General features: G+C 38.0%; 1 protein-coding gene across 4 annotated transcripts in view; it reads left to right on the plus strand.

Annotated features, from left to right (window-relative positions):
* CADPS2 (calcium dependent secretion activator 2) overlaps positions 1–18,818 on the plus strand; it is a 285,443-nt gene that overhangs the window by 133,516 nt on the left and 133,109 nt on the right. For all 4 annotated transcript variants that reach the window (XM_059471758.1, XM_059471759.1, XM_059471760.1 and 1 more), the window contains exons 7-8: positions 5,036–5,147; positions 15,036–15,175. In XM_059471758.1, the coding sequence (XP_059327741.1) occupies positions 5,036–5,147; positions 15,036–15,175 (252 nt within the window). The remainder of the gene's footprint in view (positions 1–5,035; positions 5,148–15,035; positions 15,176–18,818) is intronic.

Consider the following 18,818-nt stretch of genomic DNA (forward strand, 5'->3'; position numbering starts at 1 on the left):
GGAAAATTATGTGGTGAAATGAGAGCCTGAAGAGGCAGAATTAGGGGCTTTTTTTAGACTTAAAGTTGGTACTTTTAGAGGTATCCAGTATGCTACATGAGCTGCATCTGAAAGTGCTGTGCGCTCACTGCAGCAGTTAATGTTGAAATTATTGTTACTTCGAGCAGTTTATCTAGCAAGATTTAAACAGACAAAAAAACAACCATACTATAAGGGTAGTTATTTAATATAAATATTGCATGAGATACATACTTGTTTTGTCTAAAATTTTGTTCTTCCCATCTGAACACTTCCAGCACCAAAATTGTTCACATTATTGGACCAGTACTCAAAAATCAATGGCTCCTCCAAAGGTGTGGAGGTGGTTGGCTTTTTGTTTCCATCATTTGGAAACATTTGCTAGTTAAAACATATGCTATTACAAACACAAATAATTGCATTTTTCTTTGTAGTTAAGATTTACTAAAGGTACACTGTTTGCAAATAACAATTTCATAAGGTAGATGAATTAATTTGCTTGATCTTTCATCCTTTCTTCCATCCTTCCTTCAGGAGCTCCATAGCAGAGCAAGCTGTAAGTAAATTACCTGCAATATACTTTGACTCAAACAAGATCTAAATGGGATGAAGGAATTGCATCTCTTTTCACAGAAAGCCAGGTTTCAACCTACAGGTTCAGCTGTATGAAAAGTAAAAGTCAGCTGTAAGATTTATTTTCATGCAGAAAACATTTCAGTTGTAGATGTTGAAAGTTAAAATAGAAATAAAAGCAGCTTTTTTTTAATTCAGCATTCAGATTCTGGAGACCACATTGTTAGTTCCTATTTAAAACAGAAAGTAGCTCAGTTAAGCAATTTAAAAATTTTTGTCTTGCAAATAATGTGAACAGTCTTTTGTATGGTGGTTGACTTCCATGTCTGTGGTTCAGCAAAAAAATATTTTTTGGGAAGTACTGTATTTTCTTCAGGAAAAATATCAGGGTGCAAACCCGAACTTGGCATTGATTTGTCTGACATATACATAGCAACTTAGCTTTTAAATTTAAAGGAGGTGTTCTCTCCCAGAAGATTAAGAAAAGCAGGAACCAGAAATATTAATGCTTTAATAGGGGTCGAAAAATGCATTTTACAGGCAACAAATTTGTTTTGGAGGAAAATAATGACATTTTTGAGAAACAAAGTGGATGTAATTATACTAGCACCTAAAATCTAATAGTTGAAACAAGAAATTACAGTAATGGTGATAAAAATTTTCATAACAATAATTACTATTCAGGTATTGATCTCATTAATTATTAGGTATTCTCCTAACCTATTTTCACCATTAAACTCACCAGCTCCTTGAACAGATATATAGATCTAGAATAAATATCCAAAAGTATGGAGAAAATTGATGGAATTTTGCAGTGGAAATAACAAGTGATTCAGTAAAATATTATTTATTGTCTAGGAATACTGTATTTACAATCTTGGCATAGTAGGGAAGATTGATGCAATTTAATTACACAGTTCTTAGTCACAGCTGGTGATAGGACAGTACCTTATTCAAAGTTATTGTTTGCATGTATGTTGTAATGAATTTTAAATTGATCTGTAGGCTGAAAATCTGATATAATTTTTTATGCTCTCAGATATAGAAGCTGAAATTGTGGTATCCATTTAAATGGAATTTGGTTAAAATGAAGTGTTATTCATAAACAGGAAGAGTAAACAAATTGTTGATTTGTTGACTGGAGTCTGGCCAGCTGTCCTAAAAGAAATAGCCAGGGGAGAAAATAAAGTTGAAATCTGACAGATCTTGAACACCTATATAATTTCAGAGCAGTAAAGGGTATTTCAAAATAGGCTAGCTTATGTACACCTGCATGCTTTGCTCAGTCTTTCCTTTATTTTGGGTCATCCTTAATAAATACTGAGTTCCTGGTATCTTGTTATATTCATGGCACAATCTTTACAGATCTGAATTTTATTTCTGACAGAACTGAAGTTTATTGGGAGACATTGACAGTGCAAAATACAGCCAGAAAGGCCATTCTTATTGCTACACCTCATTTCATACCAACAAAAAAGAAAAGCAAATTTTTATTCACATAAACATTCATACAAGTTAGATTACAAGTTGGAGTTTGGATTAGGCTGTCATTTGTGACTTCTGCTTCAGTTGTTGCCTGATGCATAATAACATAATAGTGTGCTTTTAAATGTACAGCATATAGATGAACTCAATCTATCTAGATAAAGTCAGTTTGCTTGCAGTATTGGGTCTCTTATGTTCTTTCTTTGAAGGAGCAAACTAAATTCAACATGATACCACTCTTTTGGCTGCTGATTTCAAATTGTATGAATTCATACCTCTGCAAAAACATGAAGCTTCAAAGAAACAGGACTTGTGTTCTACTAATTCACAAGGAACAAAAGGATGATCTACATGTACTTTACTGTTATATTGGCAACATCAGATGCCCACAAGTTAAGTGTGTTAGTAAGGGATGCAATCTTGGATTTGCCTTTTCTAATTTAACATGATTTCTCAGGAGCTCTTTCATGAGCAATGATATTAAGACCTAGTCAGTAAATTCTGTGATCATCAGCTCTGACACATAATTCACTTCCAAAGAAATGTTCCTGAGAAGCTATGGGAGTCACCTGAAGTCCTAATCATCCAGGAGCATGCAGATAAGTGCATGGAATATTTCTACCATGAACATTAAGCCTTAGGAATTGATTCAGACCATTCATTTTCAGCCCAAGATTTTCACTTACTGCTGCAGATGAAACAAGGGATGAGAGAAAGGTGTCAGTCAAGGCTGGTGATCAGATTCAATGTTAAAGGTGATTTCCAGTACTGCGTGAGTGCCAACAGCAGGTGGGTGGCCCCACATTACTCCCATTCTCATCATCCCTGTGCCTCTAAATTGGAGAAGGAGCAAATTCTGTCAGCTTCCTGGGCTAGGCTCATGTGTGCCCCATCCCTGGGGGCTGTGTCCTGCAGAGATGGAGCCTGGGTCTCCAAAGAAAGCTGCACCACTTTCCATGAAGTTCTTTGAACTTGATGCTAGGGTGCTCAAACCCCAGCAGATGCTGAAGCACACTCTGCTGCTCACCTTGCAGCAACTGAGCAGGTGCTGTTCTCTTCATTGAATGGGCTGGGTCTGTTCCCATCAGTCAGCATGACCTCTTCTTTCTCTTCTCTTCTCTTTTGTATGAATTGATGCTGGCACTAGACTTTTGTAGAGAGGGTTTGGGTTTGTTTTGTTATTTTAATGGGAGTCTCTCTTGGGTTTGTTTGTTTTTTTTTGTGGTGCTGTCCAATATGGCATGCACAGTTTAATGCCTCTGGAAGCTCAGGGACAAGCAGACCTGAAGGCTGAGAGAGAAGGTGCAGCTATCAAAGTGCTTAGATTGTGTTTCCAAATTCAAGGCAGCATGCTTCCTGAATACTGGGATCTGGAGGCTAAACTAAAAATACAGCTATCTCATCTTTTATAAAGGTGCTTTCTCCTTGGAAATTTCATTTCTGTATTGTGACTAAACCTACCCCTAGCACCACCACTGGGAAAAGCAGTAGTGCTAGTCATTGTCTTATTCTGAATTTGCAGCATTATCATCAGATCATAAACGGGTTTTCTCTCACTCAGGAAGGTAATTTGTCAGAGTTCCTGTTTCTATTACCACTTTGCTGAGGCTAAAGCTATGCACACCACAGACAGATTAAGCATCTATCTAACCTAATCAGAGTGAAGAAGACAGAATTTAGTGCAAGATTCAATTAATTTGTGGTGACCCTCCCTTTCAGAGTCAGGCATGTTCAGCCACCTGTAGGACTGGTTTATACAGAACTGCTGCTTCCTTAAAGCTTTTTGGTTTTGATTGCATATTGCTTTCTAGATTTGGTCTTGAAGTCTGCAACTCATGCTAATTGAAGCATTTTCTTTTGCCTAATAGGTCCCTTTGCTGGAAAATTGCTATTCTATGTTCACATTGCAATACTGGAGAGATTGTGTATTCTTGAATGTAAATGAAAATTGTTGCTTTTCCTAAATGAGGGCCTAAGATTTTGGCTTATGTAATACATCCTTTTATAGAGCATACTCTTAAGGTCATCTGTTTTCTTTATTTTATTAGTTTATCTCACACAGTGGACAAAAGCAGGAGAAACTGGAGCTGTGCTTACTTTTTGCATTTTGTATGTACCTACTAGCAGAATCACAATCGGTTTAATCAGTTAATGCAATGAGCTCCATGTGGTTGTCCAGGATAATGAAATAGATCATTGAAGGAAATTGCAACCTAATTTGTATAACTTTTGTTTTATGTACCACTGACACACAGGGAGGAGGAGGGGGAGGCTGGCAAACCAAGTGTCTTAACTGAGATAAGAGATTAACGACTAGAAGTCTGTCTGCCTAATTAAGGTTCTCTAAAAGCACAGAGCCTTGCAGCAATAATTATTTTGCAGAGCTGTAGTCACTCCAATAATATTTTTTTCCTATTATTTGCATTTGTGTTTATGTTTTTCCTACATTCTAAGTTGTAAAATATATAATATAAAATATAAGATTTTCTCTGCCTAAGTCTCCTAATTTATTCATGCTGTGGTTGCCTGAAGTGAATTGTGACATGGCTCTTTGCTAAATTAATTTGACTGGTGTGCAGAAGATAGTGAATATGTTTCATAGAAAATATATCTCTCTTTATTTGCCTTCTTGCTTGATTCTTTTTTCTCTATGAAGATATAATTTCTGTTCTTTGAGTTTTGCCATTAATAATTTTTGGATTGATATTTTATGTCAAAAGTCATACAGAAAAGCCCTGATTTGTTTGATGGCAGAGAAAAGCCATTTTTTCTATGTAGATATTTGATCTTGGATGTTCAAAAATGTACCTCCCTTTTCTTTCCCACCCTCCTCCTCCTAAAGCTTGAAAATTAAGTTCCAAGAGTGCATTGATAAATATTCTACAAAAATATTAACAGTCCTATCACTCTCAGGCCTGTACTCAGCCCCAGTTAAATTTTGTTGGTTTTTTTGTTGCAGATGGGGAACCCAAGGGGATTTCACCACTACTCACCCTCGGCCTGTTGTCAAAGTAAAACTCTTTACAGAAAGCACCGGGGTGCTGGCACTTGAAGATAAAGAACTGGGAAGAGTGAGTATTATGTGCAGAGAAGAGAAATATGTGAGAAATGATGGGTAGAAGTGTGAATATTGATAAAATGTGCCATAAAATTATATAAGGCCTTCATTACCAGCCTGTTTTGCTGTGGCTCTATCAAACAGTGTTTTTTTTATGTTAGGGTGGCTTTTAGCAGTGTTCAAAACATGATAGGTTGACTTTAATTACCTTTCAGAAACTTACATCTGACATCCACAGTGGTTCTCTCTGCCTTATTGAAGCATTAATTTCTACGTGACATATCAATGCTTTTATCTATTCAAATTAGGAGTGGAAGGGAGAGGGGTAGGACTTGGCATGTAATAAATGTAGCAAACAATGGGGGTAAGGAAAGGGAGGACTTAAGTGGTAGAAGGATGGAGCAGAATGGGAGAGGAGTGAGGGATAATATGGGAGAGTAAAATAAGAGCTTATTCTTGTCCGTGTGCTTTTCCTCTGTTTCTGTGTTTCCCTATCTTGGCAGGATAATCTGATATTGGCTCAGTTAGTCAGAGGACAGTGCTAATAATGCCAAGGTCATGGATTCGATTGCCATATGGGCCATCCACTTAATAGCTGGCTTCAGTGATCCTTCTGGGTCCCTTCCAACTCAGACTATTCTGCAAATTCTGTCAATTTATCCTTCTTAGGCCAAAATCAAGAGCTAGCGAGTGCAACGAATCGTAGAAAGAAGACAGTACGGTGAATGAGGCATAGAGGCTCTGCAAATCTCCCCCTCTTCTCCTGTTGAAATTTTCCCCTCTGCCATGTAGCACATGGAAGATAGCTCACGTTTTAATGCTTAGTTCTACAATCAGAGTCCTGGCTGTTTCTCATTCAAGCAAGCAAGCTCATTGGAAGGAGCAGGGCTCTTCTGCACTTTGTGCCTCTGAGCACAGGTGGTTGTGCCCAGACATGTTGTCCCATGCATTGTGTCACTTGTTAAAGTCAGGACTGTGTCTTCAGGATTACTTCTTGCCTCATCTCATATCCTTCTAAGGGGCTTCCAGGGTCACTTGGTCAAGGTGTAGGTGGGATCTGCATGGAGAAGGTTCCCACAGAGGTAATGCCCTGGCAAGAGCCAGGCAGGCAGTGTGACAGGCACAGAGGTGCCACAGTGTGCAGCTGAGCAAACCAGAGTCACCAATATCTGGATTCAGAACAATAAAAGAGACACTGAAAGGGTGAAATTGCATGGTGTTACTAACCACAGAGGAGTTTGTCTCTGTCCCTCCTTGCACAGCCCTTTCAAAGAAGCAGAAGGGAAGTCAAGTGCCAAGGTGAAGGACAGTGGAGGAGGGACTATGTGGCCATTGTGAACAGTAACCAGCATACTCATTGCCAAGGAGTCAGAGAAGAAAAGAACCATTGTCAATATAAAGAGGCTAAAAGTATCACAGGTTTTAGCAAGATCCTCTGTTTCTGCAACCTCAAATAGCCAAAGTTCAGGTACCTTGGTCTGCTTTCTTACGCTGCAGCTTGTCTAAGTTTCTAGGAGAGGAAGTTAAAAAGATTTCAAATTTAATTTTAAAGAATAAACGCATTTCAAATGTAAAATATTGAGTATTGCTTTTTCCTTACTTGTGTCCTGTGGCCACAGAGGGTTGGTTTGTAGGTTTTTTAGTCTTTCCTCTCCCTGCACACTCCTGGCTGCCTTCTGACACATCTGTGTTTGTCAGCTAGTCCAAGCAGTTTAAAGAAGGTGTCTTGGTTGGGAGGGGTGAGGGGAAAGAGAAAAAACAACAAGTAATTGAGAGGGGATAGTGACCTCAGTGCCCTGTTGTTGGAGTTTGACCCAGCTTTCCCAGAAACAAAGCAAGATCTCTAAAAGATGAGATAGGGAAGAGCAATCTTCTATTTCTGATTCTCACTTTCCTGGTGCTTGCTTCTTGCTTTTATCAGATGCTCTGAGATTTGGCACTTTATACCAAAATAAGCCTATTAAAATAATTTCTTTTTGCTGTTTTTCCTCGCCTTGTGAAAAAGTATAAAGGCCATTACCTTTTTTTCCCCTTGCATTAAAGCTTGTGCTGAGATTGGGAATAGCAAACAGGAGTATCCATGGGATGCCTGGATACTGTTTTTCTATTGTATAATACACTCCTGATTTGCCAAAGAATTCTTTCTGAAAAAGACAGCAGTAAAAGAGAAACCTCCCACAATGACCCTATGTACACGCACATGGTCTTTAGCAGTGCAAAGTAACAGAAAAAGGGCATGTTGGCTGTGCCTGTTTGGATGTCTGTCTTTCTGCACCTCCCAGGTCTGGTAAAACCTGTGGTTGCTGACAGACAACTTCTCCTTAATTCAGGAGAAAAAGAAATCTTCCAAGTCACTTCTCTGATATAACCAGAGTGTTTGTGAGAGGTGGTTGCTAGCTTCAGGGGAGACTGGGAGAAGGTTTGACATAACTTTTACAAAATAATTTGCAGTACTATGTACTCTCGTGGTACACATTTTAGCTTTCAAGCTCTTCTTTTGTTGGTGATGTCTTTGTTTTCTGGTCTGAGATTTTTCACTTCAGATATTATTTGAAAATATGTGGGATCCCACTGGATAAGCCTAATTTTGTAAAGTTTGGCAACTTTATGCATGGTCATTACAATGCAGTGACTTGCAGGAGTCCATCTGATTCAGCCAGGTTTCTTATCCTTGGAAAAGGTCTGAAGATCCTTCCTACTGGTATTTTTCCTGTACTTAATAATTCAACTCAAACCTTCCCCTTCTGAGGTAGGCTTACTGTGGACATTAATTTTCATCTGTCAAGTACTTTCTTAAAAGTGTGTGTCTTGACCTGATACCACTTTTTTACATTACTGAAGCTTGCATTTCCAATACCTTGCAGTTATCCTGAAGGTTTTGTTCTGTTTAATATATAATTAGAAATATAAGGCAGCATCAAGTTACATGATTGGAATTTTGAACTTCCATCACATACCAAAAGGTTTCTTCTGCCACCAAGGGGTCAGATTTTTAGAAAAAGAGATCTAAGGTATGAAATATGGAGCCAGCAAAGGTGTCCCCAGTACTGTAGAGGAGAAGGTATTTCCATTGAACCCATCAGTGGCTGGTGATGTCTCTAACTTGTGAACTTAAGATGTAGACGCTGATATCAGCAGGCCCCTCGTTTGCAGGGAAGTCACCGCTTTTTTCCAAAAGTAATTAATTAGCTCATTGGGGAGCAGAGGGGATGCAGGCCAGTGCTTTCAGCAGAGAGACAGATCATGTTTGCAGCTTTTTATACTCCATGTTTGAAAACTCAGGCTCACAACCTCTGCTGTGGAAGCCACCAGGTCAGCACCAAGTGATAGAAAGGCTGATGTCTGTATTTAACATCTTTTTGCTTCAAAGCATTTAAGACGTGGTTAACTGAAAAGAAGTAAGTAATACTTGCTATATCCCTTGTCTGATATGGCTGTCTTCCTCCAAAAATACCAATAAATCCAGTTGTGAATCCCAAGAGAAATATTGCTTGCTGCAGGATATTCTGGTTTCCTGCTGAACACTTTCAAACAAAAATAAATCTTAATATTTATTCTCTGTTCTACCCAAACTGGAGAACAGTTGTATAAATTCAGTTTTTCACTGAAATTAAAAACAGAGATGTGCGCTGCAGAAAAGGGGAAAGGATGTTATTTGGATTTGGGTTCTGCAGAACATGAGCTTTTGGAGTGGTGTGTCTGTTTGTGCAGACCTCTACATACAGTGAATTGAATCCCTGACTAACTTCTAGAAAGGGAAGCAGGCTGCATCTTTGAAGCTAAACTTATTCTAATGAGGAAATGTTAAGGACTTGCTTAAGTCAAAGATCTTTGAAATTTGTGGTACAGATTTTATGTGACTGATACTGATCTGGCCACTTGAATAATTTTTGTATGTGCATGCAGAAGGCAGAATTGATGTTTCATTTGTACGTGCAACAGCTGAGAAAGTGTGAAGAAGCCTTCAGAGTTTGATGTAACTACGTCTAAAAAAATCAGCCTGGTGGTTTCTGAAACACAGGGATCTGACACCACTTTTGCTTGTTCAGTACTTTGTATATAAAGATGTTCAGACCTAGTAAGTAATTCAAAGTGACAGCCCTTGTGCATGCTTAGCACGTGGTTACAATGTGAGAGCAGCAGGTGGTGTTTGATCGCTGATACTTTTTGAATATAAGAATATTTCAGCCTTGTTGCTCTGACTATTCAATTAAAAGAGAACTATTGTCTCACAGCCTGCATGTCACAGTCTGCTGCAACCAGCAATAATTAGCTGTGCAACTATGCTTTTTGTTTTTTTTTTTTTCCTTTAGTGCTGTTAGTCTGCGTTTGATTTAAAATTATAAAATAGCAGTACTGGCTAGGTACCTATACTCACAGGATTGATGGGTTTCTGAATGTTGACTGCACTGGGCAGTTGTTGTTTTTCTTCTGTGCCACATTCAAAGAGCCCCTGAGCAGAGACAGTTTCATTCTGTGACTGTTAATTTAAAGCCTGCCATCCTGGGGATTGTGTTTCTCCATCGCACTTTGAAATTACTGTGGTTTCTCAGCCCTGAGTTCTTCTGTCTTTCTTTTTTAAGTCTGGAAAATTATAAGAGATTGCTTCCACTCCTGCTTTGTCTCTTGCTCCACAAGTGGTTTGCCTGTCAGCACTCTGTGATGTCTGAGTGTTATTGTTTCCATTCTAACAGGGAGGTTCTCAGTAGCTTCTTTGAGAGTGCCTCTCGTTGAAAATGCTTGAGATACTTTGCATTCAGGCCTTGTCTCTCTTAGATGTGGGGGAGAGCCTCTTTGGGAAGGACTCAAAGACTGCTTTCATCAATTGCTAAGGCCTGTTAGGGTTAGTGTTCCGGCAGCACCATCCATAGAGGTTGATTGTATAAATTGTGAAGTCTTCCCAGTTCTTTTTCATCAGCAGTATTCTAGATACCTCTCTCACCATGTGCCTATACAATTTCTCTTGTTTTTTGTTTCTTTTTTACCACCTGTTTCCCAAAGCCCTGTCTTGGTGTTTCAGCCATAATGTAATCATAGCCAGAAGCAAGAGATCACTCAATAGGTGAGATGATGGAGCTTGTATAGAAAACTCATCAACTCCCTCTGTGATTGAGGGAGCTCTTATTAACCCATTCTTTAGGGGTTCCCAAGATGATAACTTTTGTAAGGGAAATATTCTCAAGAGAGACATCTCCTTTTCCCCCTTCTACCTCCAATTTTGAGTCTCTTCTTTAGCTTCTTTTTCTTCATCCTCCTGGCAGCAGAGAGTCATGACTTAATGCTCAGGGAAAATGAGTGCAGTGCTGTGCTTGGCAGGCTGCTGCTGGGGCATTCAGCTGAGCTTCTTGTCACCCTGACAGCAGCTTCTGCCTTTCTGGCATCAGCCAGTCTTTGGGAAGGGGGCTGACAACACAGAACTGCTCCAAACTTTCAAGTTAGGGCAGAAGATGTCTTGAGAAGAGTCAGTAGACATTTCTTTCAAAATCAGATGTCCCATAAGTGAGGTTGGGGCCATTTGTATTCTGAAAGAGTACATCAGGCATGAGAACTTTTGTCTCAGTTTTCCTGTTGGAGACTATGGAGTTTGAAGAAAGGATAGGAAGCTGGATGCCAGAAGCAGGAACAATTCCCTCGGGTATCAGGACACAGAGCAGGATTGGGAGACACCAGGGCAGCCCCATGCGTCGGTAGCATCCCTGGGGATGGGGCTAGGCTGAGGTTTGGTTTGCTTCCTGAAGATGACCCAGGCTGTGTTATGAAGAGGAGACTGTGGATAGGCTGCATCTTTCTTTTTTTCACAGATCTGTCTGTACTGAAGGCAAGATAACAATTTTCTGTAATAGCATGCTAAACATCACCTGCCTCTTCAGCCAGGGCATTAAGGTGTAGATCTTCTTCACTTTCATCTCTTTTGCTTGTGACAGTGAGCCAAAACTCAGCACAGTCGACTCAGAATTACCATGATTACCAAGGTCTGGTGCCCAGAGTCTAAGATCTCAGAATGTCTCTTAGATCATCCCTACTTGAAAAATCTTTCTCATCTCAAATACTTGGGTCAGAAGTGTGGGTGACTCCATCACTTGGGTTCAGCTGTTGAATATCATGGGGTTTGGTGGAAGTGGGGGACTGGGGAGCATCCAGAATGTGAGGACATAAGTTGGCTGACACACAGCCACAGGCATCAGGTGGGGGAAAATGTAGAGAATATCTTGACTCTTGATTTTTCTCGAGGTCTTGCTAGTCTGTTTGCCTCTTGCCTTCGTGAGTCCCTTTTGAAGGCTGCATATTTTTTTGATAACAGGACAACTGCAGCCTGGAATGGTTAGCTTGATAGCTTTATCTCAACATGGGAGTACCAGTAGGAGATACTTCAGCACAGAACTTTTGACTCTGAATGTTTTGCTCAGTTACCTTCTCTGAGAAAGCAAGAACGCCCCCAGTTTTAGAGTACTTTGGACAACTCAACCTTTCTTTCATACCTTTAAACGAAGATATGATCAATGTGCCAAAAATAGAATTAATAATTGCCTTTCTGGATTGGCTCAGGTGTACTTATATTAACTTTTTTTTATTATGATCTAGCTGGGGACCTAAATAAATAATGGAATCACAAAAATGGTGGTTAGTTCAGCTGTGAAGTGATATTAGCTTCAACCTGTCTTTCTACCTGTCAGCTTTTAAGGTCAAGAGACAAACATTTTCGGTCATTTACAGCTAAGAAACAATATTTTCAGAGCATCACTTTGCACAAATGCCTACAAGTTATGCTCTATGATATTTAAAATTTTTGTGTTTATTTTTCATCCAGATGTGGAGGGGCACAAAGGGAACTTGACACTTTTTTTAGTTACTTTGTGGTCTGAGGAAATGTAATGCTAGGTGTAATTGGAACACGTGGTCAAGTATTTTTTAATGATTATGAGATGATTAAATTTACTGAATTATCTCAACCCACGCTGTTCTCATACTATTAATTTGCTTTAAATGAGTTGAAGCAATGCAGTGCACAGCAGCTGTGTTTGCTATGTAGCTTTCTAGTCATTAATAGTTCATTATACTTTTTAATGTTGATTACCTGCTAGTATAATTATGGTAAACACTTACCTATACTAAAAACTCATCATGTTCTGTGCTGTTGCTGAATAAACTACCATGGTGATATCTGCAGGTGTATGAACAATAAAATAAATTAAAATAAAATAAAATAAACTTCAGAAATATATGATGTAGTACAGAAACATATGATTCAGTAGGAATTCTATTAAATTTATAAAATTTTCAGGCACAGTGAGGGTATCCTCTAGGTGATTCTTATGTCTGCCAGAGGAGACATTTGAGTTGATACCTTTTCATTTTTTAAAGTAGATTATGAAACAACCAGAAGATTTAAATCCTTAAGGAAATCTGATACAGAATAACCTTAGAAAGTTTCTCCATGGACAATGGCAATGACTTCACACTGCAGCATTCCATAGTGGAGAGAATGCTTTTAATAGAAATTTCAGCAATTTTTTACTTTTCTTATCAAGGAGAAGTTGCCAAGTGTTTTGGTTTCAGTGATTTTGTGGAAGCTTGAAGCTTGCAGCCACCTGATGCTGTGGTTCACAGTAGCTATCAATGCCCTTAAGAGCAATATTAGTATGAAGATTTTTGCAAAGATAATTCATGCTTGTCAAATGCTTTGTGTGTGTTTTTGTGTAACAAAAAGTTTGATTACAAAGTTCTTTCAAGCTCTTGTTGTTTAAAGCTGGAAGGCTTGACAAAATATAATACAAACCCAGCACAGTACATACTCAAATAGTCTGGCGGATACTTATTCTTTGTGAGAGCTTTGAAATTGAAGATCCATAATACTCCTTTTAAAATTCAGAAAAGGAATTGTCACTACCACAGATATAAATTAATCATACTCTTGTCTACTTTTATTTTCATCAGCATTCTAAAAACTCTGGGAGTTGACAGGAGAAAGGTGTCACTTGAGATGCATGAGCTGTAATAAGCAGTTACAGGACAACAGGAACTGCAGACTGTAGAAAAAGAAAAATTCTTAGCATCACCTGCAGTCCTATGTGAATGCCTAGTGATTAAATGCAAGGAATGTATAATAATTCTGCTTATATAATCTTGCAGTTAAAGGGGTAAATAAACTAAAAATAATTTCCCCCTTGATACATCAGAATGCAAAGGTTTCCAGGCTCATAATGTTTTAAAATGTTATTTAAGGAATGCCTTTTACTCAGAATGAGAACCAGAAAGAAGGAATAACTCTGTTATAAGTAGTGGTTTCTGTGCATTTGCAAAAAGAAAAAAAAGTAACCAAGTTTGCTAAAATCAGAATGTACTGATTCTTCTGCTATTGCTTTAAAAGGTACTGAATGTACTCAATAGATCTGACAGGTTAATTCTTCCACTGGTCTTACAAAGGTTGCATATTTGATTAGGAGTGATGCATCATATTCCTCTGCTTGACTGCAGCTGCTGATATTAACAGAATGTGCTTCTGTAAAGCATTGAGATAAGGAACTGAAGGCCTTCTACTTACACCATCTTTCAGATGATTAGATCTGAATGACACTGTTATAATATTTTTGGCTAATAACATCTGTTAGATTTATAGTTGCTTGGACAGTTTTGCTCAAATCCTTAACTTATCCTTTGTAGTAACGCAGAGGACAAAATATTGCATTTTATATATATGACACAATTACTATGTGTAGGAAATTAACTTGATGGTTAACATAATGATTCATTTTATTTTTCAAGAAATGAAAGATATGAAAAATGATGCTTTTTAGAGTGTTGTTACTTTTGAAATGATAACAGTAATTCATAGTAGTTGTAATTCAGAACTCACTGAATGTTATGAAAGTCTCCTAAGTAGTATGTTTAGAATACTTTAGAGTCTAAATTCTAATATTTTAGAATACTTCAGAATCCAGATTCAAAAGTAGTGCTTCTAATAAAAATGGAAGAAATTATATTTCAGCAGCATTTAACTGCTGAACATGTCACTTTGGGTAAGAATTTGATGAAGCAGTAATTTTTAATTGTACTGACTGTAAATGGATACACTTTTTTAGATGGTAAAGAAATATTTTAAAATACTAATAATTAAAAATAACTAACAATACTAATAACAATAATATTTTATTTATTGTGACTTACACTAATCTAAAATTACTTATTAATAAAAGTTCCAATAAATTTATATAAATGTTTTAAAAATTAAATATTTAAAATTCAATGGTTAGAGGGGTTTTTATGTCTATTACTGTGGATTACACAAAAGATTTGCGTCATATCACATGTGGATTGAACATAGTATTTTACATCTATTACATTCCATTTGCAGCAAAGGTGCTTTGGAATTCATCTACAATTTCTGTGTTTTTTTACTAAAATTGACTTTTATTAATGCTATTGATCAAAATTGGAGACAGTAACAAGAGATACTTTGGTTATTTTCTCTCAAGCAATGCCACTACTGAGGGCTGATCCATTGCATAACACTACAGCAAATGACTTCAAAAGGGTTTCCAGCAGAGCACTGAATAATGTAAAAGTTTAAGTTCCTATTTAATTGTACATGACCCTTTTGAAATGCCAACTGTTCCTTTAAAAAAAAAAAAAGTTAACTCAAAATGTATTAACAGGAGGAAATTTTATTAACTCATAATATGAAAATTTCCATTTGTGAGAGAAGGAAGGAGTTAATTTTTGAAATTGGTCTGTTACAATGAGATTGAGTCAGCTGGTTTATTAGATTCAGGAAATCTTTTTTAGTCATCTTTTGTATTGGAGGAGATGCAACAAGGATCTTCACTGCTTAGATGTTTCCATTAAAGACTACAAGTAGTTTTTTTAATCAACTTGCTGAAATTTTTCTTTTCATGACTTGCAGGTTGTGTTATATCCAACATCCAATAGTCCAAAGTCTCCTGATCTGCATAAAATGATAGTTCCCAAAAACAGCCAGGACAGTGACCTGAAAATTAAACTGGCAGTGAGAATGGATAAACCACCTCACATGAAGCACTGTGGGTAAGTGGCCATTTCCTGGCTGTCTCTATTTTAGTATTTTGTGTCACTATGCCTGTGTTTTAACAAAGTATCTAACGAGTATTTAACAAAGTATCTAAAATCATAAAGTTTGTAAAATATTTTAAATGTCTAAAAGATTACCTATACTATGGTTTTGTGTTATTCATTTTATACAAAAAGTTTGGACTAATCAGGAATAAGGTTCATTTCAGATGTTCAGTGATGTGTAAATACAGATGACGAGCTACATCTGAAATGGAGAACTAAGAGTACAGTCTCATTTAGATACTGGTCTTGAATGTTACAATTTATGGCACTTTGTTAAAAATATTTAGGAGAAACATACTTTTCCTTACAATAGGATTAATTAAATACTTTAATAAAGTGGTATTTGCCACATAGTCTCCCCTTCCTTTCTCTGTCAGCTGCATGGTCTTTCTCTTGAAAAAAATTATGTATGAATGCTAGTTTAAGGATGTTTTTCTGTCTGACACTGAAACTATGTGGAATAGATTGTTCATAAAGAGAGCTCCTTTAATCAGCTGCCACCACTATTCCTCAGCCCACCTGCAAAAACAGGTAGTGTTGCTGACAGTAAGAAAGTTTGAATCTTTTTTTATAAAGCAATCAAAAAGAATCAATGTACTGTCCGTGCTATATAGGTTTCTTTTTAGTCTCCTCCTGTTTGTATTCTGCCCATTGTACACAGGCAATAATTGCCAAAATTTCCTATGTATTATGCTTTCTTTAAAAAAGCAACCAAACTGACTTAAGTTTTTTCAAAGTGTTAATCAGTTGGACTCAAATTCCCCAGGTATCAATTGTATCCCTCATTTTGGTTTTGTGAAACTTAGACACAAATGGTTGGGACTGTAACAATGGGATTTGGTGCATGGAGACCTGTTCCTGGTGACCAGGAGCTGTGAGGAAAGGGAGGGAATCCAGTCATGGAGTCAGTGGGGGACTGGAGTTACTGTGCTTGGAGACTGGAACTGAGATGAGAAACCTTCCAAGCAGGGCAGCAAATACATAAGGGAAATGGGATAATGTAGCAGGAGAAAGCAGGAGGACTCGGGTGACATGGATAAGTTGGAGTAGAGAGCAGAGATAAGTGTTTGTACTAAAGCATGATGCTCTCCTGTGAGTCCCACCTTCTGCCCCATTCATTTGCACTCACCAAACACCTGTGAAATGGTTTGGTGATGGTGGCACGTCTTTGTCTGGATCCAGCCCGCTAGCCTGGATTCAGTTTCCTGCTGCAGGAGGGTGTTGAGCTGCTGCAGGGTGCAGGAGGGCACAGTGCTTGCTGCCCACCCTCCTCAGCAGCCTTGTCAAAAGGCAGCCACACAGGCAGGCTGCCTTGAGCACATCAGCAAAGAATGATGTCCGACTGATTCATCTGCACATGACCTGGTTCAATTGCAAACTTCCACCCTAAACACATCAGGGGTGTTGTGCTGCCATGCATCCATCCCAAGCAATGACTGGGATAAGTTCCTATTTTTGATCAGGTCACTGATAATGTCAGGGTCATGCTGTCTACAACCCCAATTAGAGTATAATGTGCAGCTGGATCCAGCAACAAGGAGAAGGCTCCAGTGTTTCCTCTCATCATGCTCCTGTGTTTCCCCAGAGGCTGTCTTGGCAAGGAGCTGTTCTTCTGGGGTCTTCAGAGGGTCTTCCTAACCTCCCCAGTTCAGTTTTCCATACTGGTTTATATCAGTCTTCTTGTCTGACCATTAAAGAACCAAATCAAATATTGTTGTCAATAATTTAGTTCAGCCATTATCCCTATTGTCTGCTGCTGATGGTTGCTTCCTCAGATTGATTTTGAATACTTGTCTCCTGGCACTGTGATTTACTTCTACATTTTACTTCAGGGTCATTGCTGTGACTATTCTTTAGGCAGATACTGTAGTTCCTCTCACTAAAAATGCTCTGGGTCAGTCATCATTTCCTTTTCTTTATAGCTATTAGCTATAATGATTATTAGACACACGTTAAGGAAAGTTAAGGCACCAACAGATGTGTGGACTTCTCCCCCATTAACATACGTAAAATGAAATTAAAACTTAATAATTCCTTCAATAACTATTTAAGAGATTGAAGTGGTACTGTAGGAAACACTGGAGTTGCAGTGAGAGGAAGGAAAAGGTTATTTATTTAGAGGGAAAAGAACACCTGCTAGCAGAATTGTTAGTGTGTACAGTCAGGAACTGTTAATATTATGAAGAGCCATCATCCAGGCACTCCCTGCAGCCTTCTCTTGACTTCCTGGGTAAGTGTAAGTATTAAGTGGTCATTTGCTGTTTTTTCAAGAGGGATTCCCGTCTGCTTCAATACACATATTAAAGCTGCTCTGGTTCTGAAATGATGCTGTGTTATCAGGGAAACCTGCATTTGTGAAGAGACTGGAAACCTGTGATGGATGATGGGAAATATCATCAGAAAGGCAAAGGAATATTTAAGAGTTAAAATAGTTGAGAGTTGATTGAAAGGAACTGGCTTTTATCCCCATTTGTGCTGCACAGAAGGACTTCTTGTAACAGACTGAAATGTTTGCCCCTGTAGTAACTGATGGTATCTTATTTGTTTCCTGTGTCCAGTTTGATAATCTGGAATCTGATTTCATAGAGGTGCGCACCACTAACAGCTATTAGCTGAAGTCAGTGGAAATGGGGCTTTAAATATTCATTGTGCTCTTCAAGTCCAAATATCCTAAAAATTAATATCTGAAGCATAAAACTTTTAGTATTTCAATTGTCCTGTTTTCAGGAGGGTACTGTTTACAAGGGAAAACCGTACCACCTCCCAGGATCATACACATATGAGGGTGAATCCAGGAAGCATCTGGTAGAAAAGGTTCCCACACTCTGGAGGAGCTGTGGGAGTGGAGGCACTGTCACTTTGCTCAGCCAAAGATTGTGCTCTGCTGAGAAGGGTTATAACAGTGCCAGGATCTGCAATTCCCTGGAAAACGTGCACAATATGGAAATTCAAGTCTCTCTGTAAAGCAGGGTTTGCTTAAAACATAATGAAGGAGGCCATAGGATAAAATCAAGTGCTGAAGAGCTCAAAGACAGCTGATGCTATCTTGAATAGTGGAAATGACAAGGAGATCTATGTCTATGCTTATTTTATTTTATTTTATTTTATTTTATTTCCTTATTAGAATGTTGTCATATATATACAGGGTCGTAGAGTACACAAAAGGAACAGATATAAAAGGATGACAGAATGTGATCATCCTTTCTCCTGGAATTTCATAATATCAGCAAGTTGAATTTTACAACCTTTATGACAGACTTCTAGTGTAGTTAGTGTGTTCAACCCAGCTAAGTTATAATTCTTCATTGTATTTTTCAGAGGCATCTCGTGCCTTATCCTTAACCAGCGTTTGAACTAGACAACTTATATTTTCTGTGTGTCAGAGTTAACAAACTAACATACAAGATTCGGTGTCTGTCATAGGAAAAGAAGGCAATGTTGGCATTACATAATGTTTTTCAGATGAGAGTCTCAAAATTTATTCAGAGTTGAATTCAAATTTTATCCTACAGCCAATTGCAGAAAGATGGGTTTTAGTAGATTAATACTCTATCTAAGATAATTACAGTAAGAGACAGTTTTTTTAGATATGGGA

This window comes from Ammospiza nelsoni, chromosome 5 (assembly GCF_027579445.1).
Source record: "Ammospiza nelsoni isolate bAmmNel1 chromosome 5, bAmmNel1.pri, whole genome shotgun sequence".
Lineage (NCBI taxonomy): Eukaryota > Metazoa > Chordata > Aves > Passeriformes > Passerellidae > Ammospiza > Ammospiza nelsoni.